The 13,986-nt window shown below is 34.7% G+C and overlaps 1 protein-coding gene across 2 annotated transcripts in view; it reads right to left on the bottom strand.

Annotated features, from left to right (window-relative positions):
- LOC121416123 (osteoclast-stimulating factor 1-like) overlaps nucleotides 1-13,359 on the bottom strand; it is a 32,041-nt gene extending 18,682 nt beyond the window's left edge. The window contains exons 1-6 of one of the 2 annotated variants that reach the window (XM_041609584.1): nucleotides 13,194-13,359; nucleotides 10,484-10,530; nucleotides 8,516-8,566; nucleotides 4,947-5,010; nucleotides 2,680-2,771; nucleotides 471-590 (exon numbers count right to left, since the gene is read on the bottom strand). In XM_041609584.1, the coding sequence (XP_041465518.1) occupies nucleotides 471-590; nucleotides 2,680-2,771; nucleotides 4,947-5,010; nucleotides 8,516-8,566; nucleotides 10,484-10,530; nucleotides 13,194-13,242 (423 nt within the window). In that variant the 5' untranslated portion in view covers nucleotides 13,243-13,359. The remainder of the gene's footprint in view (nucleotides 1-470; nucleotides 591-2,679; nucleotides 2,772-4,946; nucleotides 5,011-8,515; nucleotides 8,567-10,483; nucleotides 10,531-13,193) is intronic. The other variant, XM_041609585.1, reaches the window with a different exon arrangement.
- Between the last annotated feature and the right edge of the window lie 627 nt (nucleotides 13,360-13,986).

Consider the following 13,986-nt stretch of genomic DNA (forward strand, 5'->3'; position numbering starts at 1 on the left):
ACATGAATAAAAAGATACATGTAAGGTATTGCTCTGTCACGTTATGGTAAATCTAAATTGTAATATTCAATGACCTCTAAATATTAAATTACACTCTTTAAGCATTGTAGCGACCTCTTTATAGAGATCATCTACTGAACATTGTACATACATAAGGCCTGTAAATTTTGAAGCTTTGTTTAACTTAAAACATGGTTCTAGGTCTGTGCTAATATTATGGAAAGCTGAATTTGTCAAAGGTTTATTCACATTTGTTTTGTTTTTTACTTTTCTCTTTCTTTATGCTTTAATGATTAAGAGAACAATATAAGTTACTATTTCCTGACATATATGAATTATTTGAGTCAAATGAGCAAAAAACTTGTTCTGCTAGGGATTAGTATCACATTTGGCTTTCAATACTTGAACCACAACTTTAGACCAGTCTTAATTACACATGAGTTAAAGAATACAGGACAATGTAAACCAACCTGTGCGTTGATTTGACAATTTGGTATTGCTAGTAATGCCCTCATGCAATCTATGTGACCACCATGCGCTGCCCAGTACAGAGGTGTAGCTCCAGCCTTATCAAGACTATTCACCGATACCTGATCAAGAAAAACAATTAAGATGAAAATGGTTGGGAGAAAACGGTAACAAAAACATATACTGGGTATACAACTGTAGTCCAAGCTACTTGGGGAAAGTTGAGTTGGTGCAGAAGTTAGAGCTTCAAGCCCTGGTCATGTCTTTCTGATGGTTGTTCCATGAGGTATATAATCATATCTGATTGAAATACGTACGTCAGACCAAAAGACGTTTAAAGAAGGGAGTTGCTGCTACTCTGTTTGGCATTCAACGATTCAAGGAATAGAGCCTCGTCGATCTGGGGCTGCACACTGGCTGCCGGGCCCACGATCAATTGGGAAAAATGGAGTTTCGGATATTAATTTCTTATTTCTATCTCAAACAATAAAAATCAGATATCATTTTTTTCAATTGCTTTTAATAATGCTCTGTACAACAACTTAACAACCTTTATTACAGATAATTTTTTGCAAATCAGTTCTACAAAAATATATTAAAAATTGTGAGGCAATACCATAATAATTGTTCCCCGAGGTAACTTGTAAATTATACATACATGTTAAAAGTTAACAGTCAACATTTTAAAAACAAAATTGCTTTTGAATGTACAAACTAAATCAAACGATTTTCAAGTCCACAAGCATTTTTTTTTCACGGGGGGGGGCAACCACTTTTGACAAGGCCTGTTCAATCCATGTTTTGTATGATAATGTACATGTAGGATAATATTACAAACATATTTTTTACGGAGACTTTTATTTTTTTTAATGTCCCTCTGAGATAAAACAAAACTAGCTGAAATGGGATACACATTTGCTTTATTAATTTAGTTTACAACAAGCTATTGTGTTCTCTATCTAACCATCACAATACAAACGTTATACCTCTTGAATATCAAGTGGCCATTGTTGCTTACGGTTGATTTTCAGAGCATTACAATTAACTGGTAAGTAGATCTTGCTTGTAGTAGGCTATACCTTCATGTACATAAAGACGAGGGGGCCCATTTCATTAAACTTAATAAAGCAACAAATTTACAATAACAGTATTAAGCTACTGAAATCATTCAGTTTTATTGGCTGATACCAACTTTGTTATTGATATTGTGCATTTACTATAATATCAAGTATTTATGACGCGGGACCCAGAGCAAGAGTTTCAATCTTAGTTTAAATTTGTCATTTAGTCATTCTGGCAATTTAAACTGATGTACTTTTATGGCTGTTTTATGGTTTGTTTAGTGAAGTGCATGATTAGTTTTGTAAGATGAAAAAAAACCTTAAAGAAAGCTATAAAATCTATTCTTGTCATATTGCACAAAAATGCAGAATAAACCAATACCAAGAACATCATAAATTCAAATATAAACATGTAGTTAATGCTGATGTGGGGGAGAATTAAATTCCACTGACTTAAAGAAGGAAATACACTATGATAGACAATAAAAGAAAAGGTTTACTTCAATGTTTCAAAGAATAAAGTTAGGTAAAATTGACTGATGAAATGTCACATATATATAGTAAAAAAAATTTGAAAATTGTAACCATCGTAACAATGCTCAACAGCTAAATCAAAATCAAGGAGTTCATGAAAATTATCAATGTATGGTCAAGATACCAAACTACTATCCAATTGGGTCCGGTCACACCTAATGCGCAGAAACTTTTGGAACTCTTGATTTTGATTTACATACACACAGCGACTTTTGTACTCTGCATAAACCTGGTGGACGCTTCATAAATCTGTTATAAGTTACAAGCGACTTTACAAACGACTGGTGATCTTTTCTTGTAATAAATGTTATTCACTGAATGTTCATTGATGATGATTTATCTTTTAAAAAATGATCACCAGTCGTTTTTAAAGTCGCTCACAACCTACGAACAGCTAAATCAAATGGTTAAGTATTTTATTTGCAAGGGCTAGTCTAGCCGTCCATCTAGGGTTCCACTCTTTTTCTAATTTAACCCATTACAAATTTATAAAGGATCCAAAAAAAATTACTAAAGAGAACCAATTGTATATCCTACAGTTCACATTTTCCACGATCTAAAACTATGACAACAAAAGAGTATGGCATAACACTTGGGTACTCTAATGCCGCCTTACCTTATTTGCGATGCATTCTTGGAGGAAGGCTAGATTGCCTCGTTTGGCTGCTTCGTGGAGGGGGTAATCTACAGACTCCATGCTTTCTTCAACTAAAGGTTTATTCAAAGCAGGGGGAAATAAACAGGAAAATAAACCAAAGTGAACAGAAATGTGCTTTACTTTCAAGCTGGGAGTGGGAATCTCAAACTTTGTTCACACACCAATACAGCAATAAATGGAGTTATAACAGGAATATAAACCAAGAATATAAGCTCAAAGATAATGGATAATCAAAGGATTTCAGCAACCCCTTCCCCCATTTTTCTTTCTTCTCAGCAAGCATGAACCTCCCCTTCCTCCTGGAAATGTTTGTATTTGTTGAAGATCGCAATGACCCCCCCCCCCCCCCCCCCCCCCTCTTCCCCCATACCTTCCACCATACAACAAACTTTGAAGCTGGTATGCTAATGTATCAGCAATTTGCAATCTAAAGGCTTCATTCGCACCTTAAAATACCACTTTATTTCCCCCACAGGCATGGAACTACTGTAATAGAAATTTGTCCTAGTGCTAGGTCAGGAGGTCACCATATCTACATGCTGAACCAATACGGGACTGTTAATTCCTCATGCTTGCTAAATTACTTTGAAAAGATTATTCAAAGGGGGTTCATTCCAACACACATGCTTTATCAATAAAATTACTCCATACACATTAACAATATCTTGGATCAGGAGCAGCACTAGGGCATTTCAATAGCGAGGGGCTGGACATGGGTGTGGGACAAGCTAACCTACAGATGACTTAGAGTATTTTGATGCAAAACATTGAAATAGCGTAGTTAGTTAATGCAAAAGATCAGTCTCTTTTCCATCCCCATTCTTTCTTCATTCTCCCAAGGGCTTCTTTTCTTTCTCTTATTGTTTTTTAAACACTTTAATAGAACCCATAGAAACAGTCACTCCCTCTTAGATTAAAAAATGAAATTAGTATCTTGACAGAATATATGGAAAATATGATTTGATTTTAGATCTGTGAACTTAATCTATTGTCAAGTAATGTTCACACTGTCTGGATTTAGACTCCAGTCTAAAGGCCATTGTACACCAGTGGGGCGTTTCATGAAAGGACTTGTCGGACGTTTTATCCGACAAGTCCCATTTTATCCGACAGTTACCATAGTAACAGTCCCTCTCAGCCAATTAACATCAGAGAAAGATGTCAGATCTGACAACTTGTCGGATGAAAATGTTGATGAAACACTCCCCTGATCTGAGCCGATTTTTTTGTGAGAATACTGAGCCATGAAACATCTTACTGTGCAAAGTTCTAAATCAGCATATGAATATGTATGTTCAAATCCACAAATATGCTACCCTCCTTATGAGAATAATTCAAACGAATTAAATAACGACTCATAAAGACATAAGAATCGTCCCATTGGCTAGGGTTTGAAACCAATTCATCCATACTCCAAAATAAAGGCTTGCAATTATTAAAAATATGATATCAATATCCTTATAGTTAATTTGAACCTTAAATTAAAAGATTTCTACATGTATTCATTCACATCAACAGAAAATTAACAAAAAAGGATTTGTATCAAAATCGGATCATAGCCCAGTTGTAAGGTGTGTGGTGGCCTTAAAGGGGAATCCAACCCAAATCAAAACTTGTTGTTATATGGACAAGAAAAATCAGACAAGATGATAGGTGAAAGTTTGAACAATATTGGACAAACGAAAAGAAAGATATGAATTTTTAAAAGTTGTAAATATTGGTAATCACTATACCCATGGAGACTTCAAATTGGCCGCATATGGGATGTCATAGTGATGTAAGGCAAGGACTACTCTTCCATGTACTCCAATACATATTATGGCTAAAATGTCATTTTTCCCAAAAGTTTTATTTCAAATTATATTTTTCTTTCATGAGGACATAAAACAATATACTACATGGGTTATATTTAGATTACTGCCCCAGGGGAATGGGTACTTAGGGGAAAACCACAAATCCCTGATAATAAAGTACATGGCCTATGGGAAAGTTGTCCTTGCCCCTTGTCATAATTTACTTACCCAGTTGCCAATTTGAAATCTACATAGTATTAGTGATCTAAATTTTAAAGCAGCTATAACTTTCTTATTGCTTGTCCAATTTCTTTCAAACTTTCACCATTCTGTTTAATTTATTTTTCTCCTTCCCAACACAACATTTTATGGCCAAGGCTGGATTCCCCTTTAAAACAGTCAAAGCAAGATCAATGCAGGGTGAAACCATACCATAGTTTCCAGGAATAAGACCAGATTTGTTTCCACATCTTCCTTTCCACCAACCATCATTTGTCTGCAAACAGAAAAAAACTTTTGAAAAAAAGACATCATGAACTGACTGATTCGATTATTGAATAAAGGTCAGTATTAGTGTTGAACTGTATTTCTAGGTAATAGTGGATACTTCAGTGGAGGCTTCATCTGACTGACAATGCAACATTTCATTCACACAGTCAGGGGTGGTATTCCGAGATCCATTTCATACCAGATAACAAAACAAAAATCATCTTCATTAAAATCAGCGAGATAAATTACCCTCACCACCTGGTCACAGCTAATGCCAAGCCCTGTATATGAGTAGGGGAAACTGTTAGTTATAATTCCCTGGTAATATACATAGTTTGTCACATAGTTGAATTTGTGATTAACATTTCTTCAAACTTAATCTACAAATATAGAGCTTTCTGAAATAACTGGCCCACATGAATAGTCCCATGTATATTATTGTGCTTTCATCCACATAAATTTACTTTCTGTGTTTCCTTTCCCTTTAACAACAAAATGGACAGTGGACATTACTGTATATCCTGGACTATATGGATAGATGACACAATGTAAAGCTTTTAACAAGATAGAAGGAAGAGGGAAGTGACAAATGGAGAGGAAATAATAAGTCTTGCAAAACAGACTTTGTCACACAGTTACACCAAGACAGACACAGAAGGTGGTTTCAGACCGCCTCGAAGTTCGTCAGTTCCAGGTATTCTCTGATCGGGAAATTTACCCCGATCAGAAAATACCAGGTATTTTCGTAATGTGAAATCAAACTACACGTAATTTCCCCGAAAGAAAATACAAGCTAAATAGCAGGTACTTGGCGAAATTATGAGAACTTTCGCGGGGATTTTTCCAAGGTCGCAGGTATTTTGGCAATGTGAAAGTACATGTAATTTACGGGAACTGTTAGCCCAGCGTGTCGTTTGGGCTTGGGCACCGTGGGTGGCTGCTGGGCTAGTGATTTTGAATCTCGCACCTTGCCTGCTTATCAGACCATACTGCGCATGCTCGTAACTTCAGGAACTTATCCCGAAAGGGTATGTTTCAGGGCAGTGTGAATGCAAGAATAATTAACAGGTATTTTTTAGCCTTCAAAAGTTCTCGTAATTTAACAGGGATTCTTGTGATCGAGGCGGTTTGAAACCACCTAGAGAGAGAAAGAGGATAGAAAAGGAAAGAGAGAAAGAATCAGAATCAGAGTCAGTCAAACAGACAGAATGTGGAAACAGTATACTCAACAATACATATTAAAACATATAGGCCTAGAGTGTAACTATTTATCTAAAATGAACAATAGATCAGCCTCATTAATCAATTCAGTTTGAAAAGAATGATAGGCAATCAAACCATTGATTATTCCAGATTATTCTTGTTTCAGTTTTATAATTTACTATTGCTTTACAAATCTCTCGCCAAATCGAGTGAGCGACTGAATAAGTGGTTACTTATTTTTTAGTCTGGAATTTACACAATTAACTCCTTTTAACTCTAAACTTCAATTTCAAACTGAGAAAAGTATTTAATGCAAGTCAACACGAAATACATGATTGGTATGGCACAAAAATATTTACAAGACCTTGTTATGCCTTTAATATACACCAGCTCGTAGCCTGAGATCATCACACGAGCATCTTCTAAAGACCCCCCAAACAGGAGTAGCCTATGGTGCCTCAGCACCTTCTCTTTGGAATAATTTGCCATTACATTTAAGAATTATATCATGACTAGAGACTTTCATATCTAAACTGAAAACTTAGAGCCAATTTTGATCACTAATTTCAATATTTGCAAAATCTGGTTGGAACCAATTTGTCAAGCAACACATTGAAGATAATGCGCTGGTGATCAGTGCATATACACATTCCAAGCTGATCAAACTCAAGTGCAAGATTTTTGCGCTTTATTTAAGTGTACAGTATGAGCGCGCCATGCATGACTGCGAGGTAACAATTTACTTCGCTAAGTTTGTGAATAACTGACATCTGACCTGGGGCCCATTTTATTAAGAGATACAAAGTTTGTACTGCAAGTTAGGCATTATGGCAACTACCATGGTAACAGGGCTCAGTAGCCAATCAAAATCAAATTTGCCTTGGTAGTTGCCATAATAGCAAAGTTACAACAGTTAGTATCTTTTTATGAAACGGGCCACAGAGCTACATGTACAGTCATACAAAGTGTTCTAAATAATAGCTTTAATTGCACTCTAAAGCTGTAGGTAGTAACATTGACTGGCTCTTTTTTCAGGAAACATCAAATATATTGCCCTTAAAAGAACCATGTTGCCCTCGTCTAAAGACCCATATGATTCTGTTGCAGGCAACATATTTGATGTTCCCCTCAAGGCCAATCAATATTGTATAATTATTGCAAATGTGTAACTTATTATAGTAAGTTTTATTAAATGGGTGCCAGATTTTTAGTTTATTATCAGAATAAGGAAACATCCAGCGAGGTGGATATTCAATGAGACATCAAAACTTTGAATTTTAACAAACTCAAGCTTAGCTTCCATAATAAAGTAGAAAACAATATGAGTATTATGATTTTAATTTTTTTTACTAAAACTGGCAAGTGGTGCGATCTGGACAACCCTCAATTTTCAAAATAATTATGCGCATCGTGCATGCATAAGGATGTCACACACAGCATTAAAATAAGCTTTCATATTGTACTGTTAAAGAAACAACTATATAAACAGACCGACACTGATTGATTTCAGATCTAATTTTATACTAGACAACAAATAACATTTTAATCGAAATTTGAATAGGAACAGAAACCAATCCATGCATTCAAGGACTTGAGCTACAAATCATGACTGCAATTAAATGTACATGTAGAGCTATAAAAGTTTGAACAAAGAATATATTTCAAACTATGGTACTGGAAACTATCATTATTAAAGGTAAAAGACAGTAGTTGCAGCAAACTATTATTTCATGAGAAAATCTTTTAAATCATGGTTAATTGTCAAAATATCATCATACATCTGGATCTGGGACATTAATGTCAACTTGTCTTTGCAAAATCATAAAAGCTTACCTCAGAATCGATAATACTGATCTACTACCTTCATGATTAACAATCTATGAAATGTGTATTGAAAGTATGGAATATTATTTTTTTATAATTTATTCATGATATTTTTATGTAAAATTAAAGGATTCTGGAATGTTGCCTCATAAGAATATCTTGTCACTTAACAAACAACCATTTCAAATAAATAAAGATTCAAGATTCAAATATTTATTGTCTGTAAAAACACAGAAATTCGGCCTCCGCTGGCACTAAAATTTACATGACAACACTTATTCAACATTACATACAAAATACAGACATAACATAGACATCAATAATCAGTACAAAAATAACAGTATACAATTCCACCAATTAATAGACATAAGTAATGAATAAATAAATAAATAAAATACTGACTTGTGTAATTCCTGTACATTGTAAAAGTACCTAGTGTTTGAAGTAGACAAGGTTAAATGTAAATAAATATTTTGATTACTCACCATTTCAGTAACATAGAGTAGGTCACCTTCATCAAATGTCAATTCATCGCTCTGGAAATATAAGAGAAAATTGATGGAATGCAAATAAGGAAATGAAACAATAAAGACATAGGCCTACACTCAATATTATATCGGTAAGTTTTTAACAAATTGAATAATAATAAGTAACTTATAATGTTGAATGATATCAAAAATAAAATTAAGTTTCCATATTAGCAAACAATGTTATCTAGAGAGAAAGGAACTGTTAATTTGTTTTAATAATATTTTGATAAATATTCTTTGGAATTAGAATTGTAGACAATATGGATATTCTTCAAATTATGCCAAGTCAATGTGCACAAGTGTAAGTACTTTAAGTTGAAGCTCTTAATTTGGAGGGCTAGAAGGGACTTTTGATCAAAATTTGAAGATCTATTAATAGGCGTACTATAATAGGCCTTGTCATATCACTCCAATATCATTTCCTGTCTTAAAAAAGTTTAGAGCCGTATTATCAACTGACTGAATTTGGCTAATCTAGTGGTCTCTAAGTAGAGTCCACATGATTCAACAATATAGGCTTCACAATTACATGTACAGATTCAGAATTTTACAACTTTAAATCAATAAACGACAGTACAGTGTCCAAAGCAAATGATCAGACAATAAACAAAGATTTCGCACAAGAAGTGGGGAGAGCATACATGTATATCTCAAGATATGACTTTCTCCAGGAACTTGATAAAAACTAATGTACTATATGGGTTCGTAGGTTGTATGATTGTTGCCTGAAATGTCAACACTCAAACTTGTTTTATTCCTGATTGAGTTTTCAGAAAGTTTAAACCTAAACATGATAGCCGATTATTCTTAAAACAATTCATTAACAGTAGATTATAGTCATTGTGGATAAAGCTTCCACGTGTTCTTTTCAGACCACCAGAAAAAATAAAACTTCTCCAAAGGTCAAGCGCCAAAAATATACACTTTTTTCTATTGTATGTGTGGGTATGTGGACTACTTAATGCATTGGCATGGCCCCATTATTGTGTTATGGGCCCATATTCTGAACACAGGTTGAAAGTAAATCCTGGTCTTAAAATTTACTTTAACCACGTAGAACTAATTGGTGCACAAACCTGTATCAGTACATGTTCAATTTATTAACTCTTCAGATACTCAAATCATTAATAACTGTCACAGAATAACTGAAATATTTATTCATTTTGAAATCAAAGGGAAACAAATTGGTATAAGAAATATACAATATATAAGCAGAATTGTTTAGTTTTTAGCTGTCCACAATTTTAGCACAGAGTAAGACCATGGTCTAAGTGAAATCTGACTTCAGAATGTGGGCCTTCGAGTACTTTTCCTCGGCCTCAAAGGTAATGCATATGAGCTTGCGTCACTGAATTGCATGCATGTGTACAAGCTCCATCACACTGTATGGATATCAATGATTATGTATAGCATTTCATGTTTAATATATTTACATACACCCTTTAATATTGAATAAAATAATTAGATGTAGTGAAAAGGTACATGTATCAATTAAAAAAAAGTTATCCCAAATCATTTGGTACCATTTTCTGTAGTATAGGATACACTGGACATGCAGAATAAAGAGAGTGTCAGGATTGACTTACACCGTTAAGAAATGCCTAAATTCTTTGAGTATCAAAAAAGTTGACCATTCTCCCATTGTGCCTTTTTGATATTGAGAGGCTGTATAATCACAATGTTCTTTACCCAGATTCAAACAAATTTAAATAAATTCATACATTTACTACATGTAGGCTATATCACTAAATTAATAATTTATGCAAACAATATGTGAATGTATGTTGCAAGTTCATACCACATTATACATAACTGCCTCACCCCTCCCCCCCCCCCATCTGTGATTCACTATAAAGTTTCAATGTTACAAGGTTTAATAGGATTTAATGAGATATTGTATGACCTTACGAACACTGCACTTACTTGCTGGGCTGTGTAGGCATAGAGTGATCTGAAAACCTTCACTTGACCTGAAATGCAAATTGTAAACAAAAGAATTTCAGCCATATGATTTCGGCGGTGTTTCATCTGTCTTTTATAAATGGCATTCAAACCCCTCACCAATATGACACTGCACAATTCATAACGCTGCTTTCTATTCCAATAAGGAATTAGAAAATTAGATTTTGAAAATCATTTTGTCAAACTGGAAAGGTCATATTTAATATTTTCAAGTACTATCGGCCAGCTCTATGTTATTGACAGGGGAGAGATTGCAAGCATTTTATATGGGATATGTAATTTTTCATTAGAAGAAAAATAGAGCAAATTGTTGCATGTTTTAATTGAACGTAAGTAAAATATATCTCTCTTAGAGTATTTACATCATGGAGTGTCTTGATTGGAAATGTCATATTGATTATGCCTGTTCTAAAATATCCCATAGTACTGTGTCTTGTGTTTAAAGTCAAAAATATTCTCCCAAGGAACAAACTGATGAAAATTTTGAGTTCATAAATCCCCCTCCCCATTTAAATTATTTCATTTGATGTCATTTATGGAAATATCTACAAAACAAAACTAGACAAGATTCATCAAATACAGAAACGCATAGCCCTGTTGATTACAAACAGCATCATTTATCTCCAACTTGGTATGTCACTGTTTTTTTTAAACTGAAAATCATACCTGCAAATTACTTGAAAAAGATTAAAACACTGAACATGTACATCAATATTCATGTTCAAATTTCACTAAAAACTTATTATTGCACATTTTTACATGTTCCAAACATATTCTACAGTTCATAATTACCCAATTCGTCAAAGCAAAAACTTGCACATTCCTCTGTCATTCAACATTGCTTTATGATTTGGGGTACATGAATAGATTTAGTCTAAATTGCAATTTAAGATCTAGTACTAATTAGTAGTTTTAAGTACAATAAGAAATATGTATTCAATGTAATTTGTATATGGCTGAGGTTATTCATTTCTTTCATCTTGTTTTATCGCTCTCTGTCATATTCGATTTCCTCTATGATCACGAGCTGTGCAAGTGTTGTGTATGGATCAATGTACGCATGTGATAGGATGTTGTGTAGAGTGTAGTCTTTAAGTATTTTATGCAGGGCATGTTTTATAAGCAGTTTTTCTTCTTTTCGGTCCTAACCATTTATAAATTTATTATGTGATTATAAATGATTAGCAGTATTATACTAATTATTTATAATCACGTAATAAATATTTGTATTTGTGAACTAATATATTTTATCTCTAAATTGTTCTTCAAAACGGCATTGGTTATCGGAAGTACGTAATTCATAAGCGGTTCAAGGGTCGACGCTATTGTATTTGTGTTGTTTACATGTGGATCGAGGGGTCTACACGACATCAATCTGGTAAGAAACCTTCATTTTGTAACATTTTTACTGAAGATTTTTTAAAACCTTCCTACGCATTAGGCGTAGGAAGGTGTAGAAATTAATAAAATAAAAATATTTGACGTGATTCTTTTATCAAAAGATGGATGGATTTCCTAGGGAAATCCATAGATCTTTATTTACCTCAGTACCTGGTTCTCTTATACATAGATTAGATTTAAAAAAGACATCATCATGGAGTCCTCAAGACTAGCCAAAAATAGGCTTTAACTGAACTGGGAATGTGTTGTGCCTCCTCCTGGAGGAGCCGTGGAAACGTCATATTCATAGAACTCAACCAGTAGAGGCGCACGGCCAATATGGGGACTCTCTCCAATAGGGGAGACAATCTCCCACTTTGGAGACTTGCTTTGCAAAAGGACATAAGAAACTACACCAACAAAAGCATGATTTTTTCCGCCCAAAATTTTGTCTCACTAAAGTCAGAAGCCCATTTGTTTTGTGTGTGATTGACAACAAAAATCCTTATCAAAACCAAAGTAGACGGTGAATTTTTAAAGTAGACGGTGAAAAGGGGTAATTTGTCATGAGGAATCTGCTTATCACATTTTTATTTGCCGCCAAGGTAATCCTTTTGCCGCAAATGTAAACAAAGGAAATTGGTCTCCAAAACTGGAGACTGTCTCTGAAATTGGATACCCAAATTCTTTACAAAAGTCTCTGATATTGGAGATAATTTCCTACATTGGAGACAGTCTCCAATATTGGCCGTGCGCCTCTACTGTCAACTCGGCCTCAGCTGCCAGAAAATTGGAAGATAGATCTACGGCTAAACGTAGATAGCTGGGAGCCGTCTGTTTCCAGGAGTTTTTTTAACATTTTAAATTTTTTTTTTAATTTCTCCTCGTACACAGACGGCTCGCTATCGTGTTTACGTCGCCATCTTGATTTCATTGTCATTGAGTTGTCTTTCGCTTGGCTTGGCGACAGCACGCAATTCGCAAATCGCGCTATTTGTGTGCTGTCGCCAAGCGAAAGACAATGAAATCAACATCGACAGAAATCCATTGCGTAAACATGGATGTCATGTTCATAGTGCAAGGACAGGTTAGTATAATGTGAGGGCACCAGCCTTGTCTCGATCTCGAGCGCGTGCATCAAGAGAAGCCAGTGCCGCGCCGTAGGCCTACGGTACCGTACCGTACCCCGGGGAGTTTCCGGGGCTGCAACGCCTTCATACCGCATCATTCAGCTCAGCAAAACTTAGGTAAAACTACCTCCACAATTACTTCTTTAGCATTGTAATATTACCTGGCTTGGGCTGGGGTCTTGGAGGTGCAGGTCTAGCAGGTGTCGTCATAATGTCTACAGTTTTAATTTCTCGCTAGATAGAAGGAATACACGAAATATATTCCTATTCCAAGATGTAAACAAACACGGAAGTGAATGAAAAAATGATACTACGGTATCGTTAACGTTAACAAAAAATAGGAACAGGTCTAGTCGACTGGCGATTTTTTTTCCGTACTTTCAGGGGTCTGCATGGGACTATGGTCTGGGGATGTAGTCTTTAATAGACGCAATTTGCTTTTCTTTGTAATATATAAATGTGAGGGGGGACACTGTCATTAAGATGGTCATCATGATCGTACACAAAATCATATAAATCACAGATGGGCAATGTGCACAAAGTAAAAAGGATATCAAAAATGCCAAAATTTGGGGGTTGTACTTGTCAACCCTCATTAAATATTTTACCCTATCATGAAACTATCTAAAATGAAGCTTTAATATTCAGGCAGGAGAAAACATTGTAAAATTATTTTTTAAGAGTCAGTTTACAAGCATATATGGTGTCTAATAAACTTCTTGATGTAGGGCAATGTTGTAATCTAAAATCGTGATTTATATGAGGCTACTATTTGCATTTATGAAAAATTTGAAAGCCTGTAGAACAGTCACAGGACACAAACTCAAGGCAATCAACAAAGCTCAGGTAGGAGATCATCGAAGAAAACAAAGAAAAGAAAGGGAGTAGAAAGAAGAGAAAAATGAAAGAAATAGAAGGAAAATAAATAGATCAAAGCTGATGTGCATGAAGGGA

Source organism: Lytechinus variegatus, chromosome 5 (assembly GCF_018143015.1).
Source record: "Lytechinus variegatus isolate NC3 chromosome 5, Lvar_3.0, whole genome shotgun sequence".
NCBI classification, from domain to species: Eukaryota; Metazoa; Echinodermata; class Echinoidea; order Temnopleuroida; family Toxopneustidae; genus Lytechinus; species Lytechinus variegatus.